Source organism: Impatiens glandulifera, chromosome 1 (assembly GCF_907164915.1).
Source record: "Impatiens glandulifera chromosome 1, dImpGla2.1, whole genome shotgun sequence".
In the NCBI taxonomy this organism is placed as follows: domain Eukaryota; kingdom Viridiplantae; phylum Streptophyta; class Magnoliopsida; order Ericales; family Balsaminaceae; genus Impatiens; species Impatiens glandulifera.
Genome location: NC_061862.1, coordinates 24913051 through 24914370, shown reverse-complemented (window position 1 = coordinate 24914370; position 1320 = coordinate 24913051). Strand labels below are relative to the sequence as shown.

Here is a 1320-nt window from a genome sequence, read left to right as displayed (position 1 = left end):
GATAATTCAGGTTAGTTTGGTCCACTTATTTTATCGAAAATTTTATCGTTATTTTTTTATGTCCACTTCAAAAAAATTTCAAGCCCACCCCACCTTTGAAACATTGATCCGTCTATATATATATATATATTAGAAACTCGATAAATTAATACTCGATTATTTAATAAACTCTCTAAGATAATATTTTTGGCCGGTCCCGACTTAGGGATAGAATGCTAAATTAATAATTCGCTAAAATTATAAGATAATACATTTTTGATAATTTCTTTAGACCCCATATAAAATATAAATTAATAATTCCTTATATATAACATATTACATGAATGATTTATGAAGGTTTCTTGAAAAATGACTAAACTGTCTTTTGTTTTTTGTTGAAAATAATTTCCCCTTGAATGTCGTCTCTAATTTTCCTTAGCATGGTAAAAACTTCTGGTGTTGTTTTCTAAAAGCTCAACAAGAAAATGTTCAATGTGATTGCCGCTTTAATAGCTTCGTTTCGCGAAGGGGGCTCCATTGTAGAACTGATCAACTTTCATTATGGATTTTAATTTGTCCTCCATGCCCTCCATTTCAATAGATCCACTCTCTCTGAAACGCCGGAAATTTTTAATTCCATATCTTGCTTTGAACTTTCCAAGCCAACCAATAGAAAAAGTAAAGTCTGGAGCATCTACTGGATACATATCTTTCATGAACTTTTTCGCCTTCTCGATGATTAGTTCATTTGTCATATTCACATGTTCTTGATATTGAAGAATCCATTCATAGAGAGATTTTTCTAGGTCAGGAAATTTTGCCGGTTTGTGTCGCTTAACATCGCCTCTTTCGGGAGGAAGTAAGAGATACTCTAAAGACCGTTTAACTGTATTCGATATTGTCGCTTGACTCACCTGCAAACCATAGTTACTATGAACCCATTCTTGCAATTTCTTTTGAGTGAGACTTGGATTATCCTTGTTGTGCTTGCATAATTCTCTTCGAATCTCGTCTGTCATTGTTGTTTTTGTCACACCTTTAAGATGGGAAGCCATGTTGTGTGTATGATTTGTTTATGTTAACCTACAGTATTTTCTTCTTGTTTATATAGAAAATATTTTTAATGTCTATAAAGTGATACATTGAACACAAGAAGCATAATAATGTGGGAGATTGAAAATTTCTTTCAAATTGGGACATTCATTTGATATACAGTACATGCATTGTATACAATAATTAAGTGGAAGCTTAAGCACCTTTGTAAAATAAGTATTTTACTATAAATTAATAAAATATTAATTAATATATAAATTAATAATTATTAATTTATCGATTAATTAA

At 30.6% G+C, this 1320-nt stretch overlaps 1 protein-coding gene across 1 annotated transcript; it reads right to left on the bottom strand.

Annotated features, from left to right (window-relative positions):
• Positions 1–485: 485 nt before the first annotated feature.
• LOC124921489 (CENP-B homolog protein 1-like) lies at positions 486–1034 on the bottom strand. Its single transcript, XM_047462162.1, has one exon. It carries the CDS (start codon positions 1032–1034, stop codon positions 486–488), a length of 549 nt encoding a protein of 182 aa, XP_047318118.1.
• Positions 1035–1320: the final 286 nt, after the last annotated feature.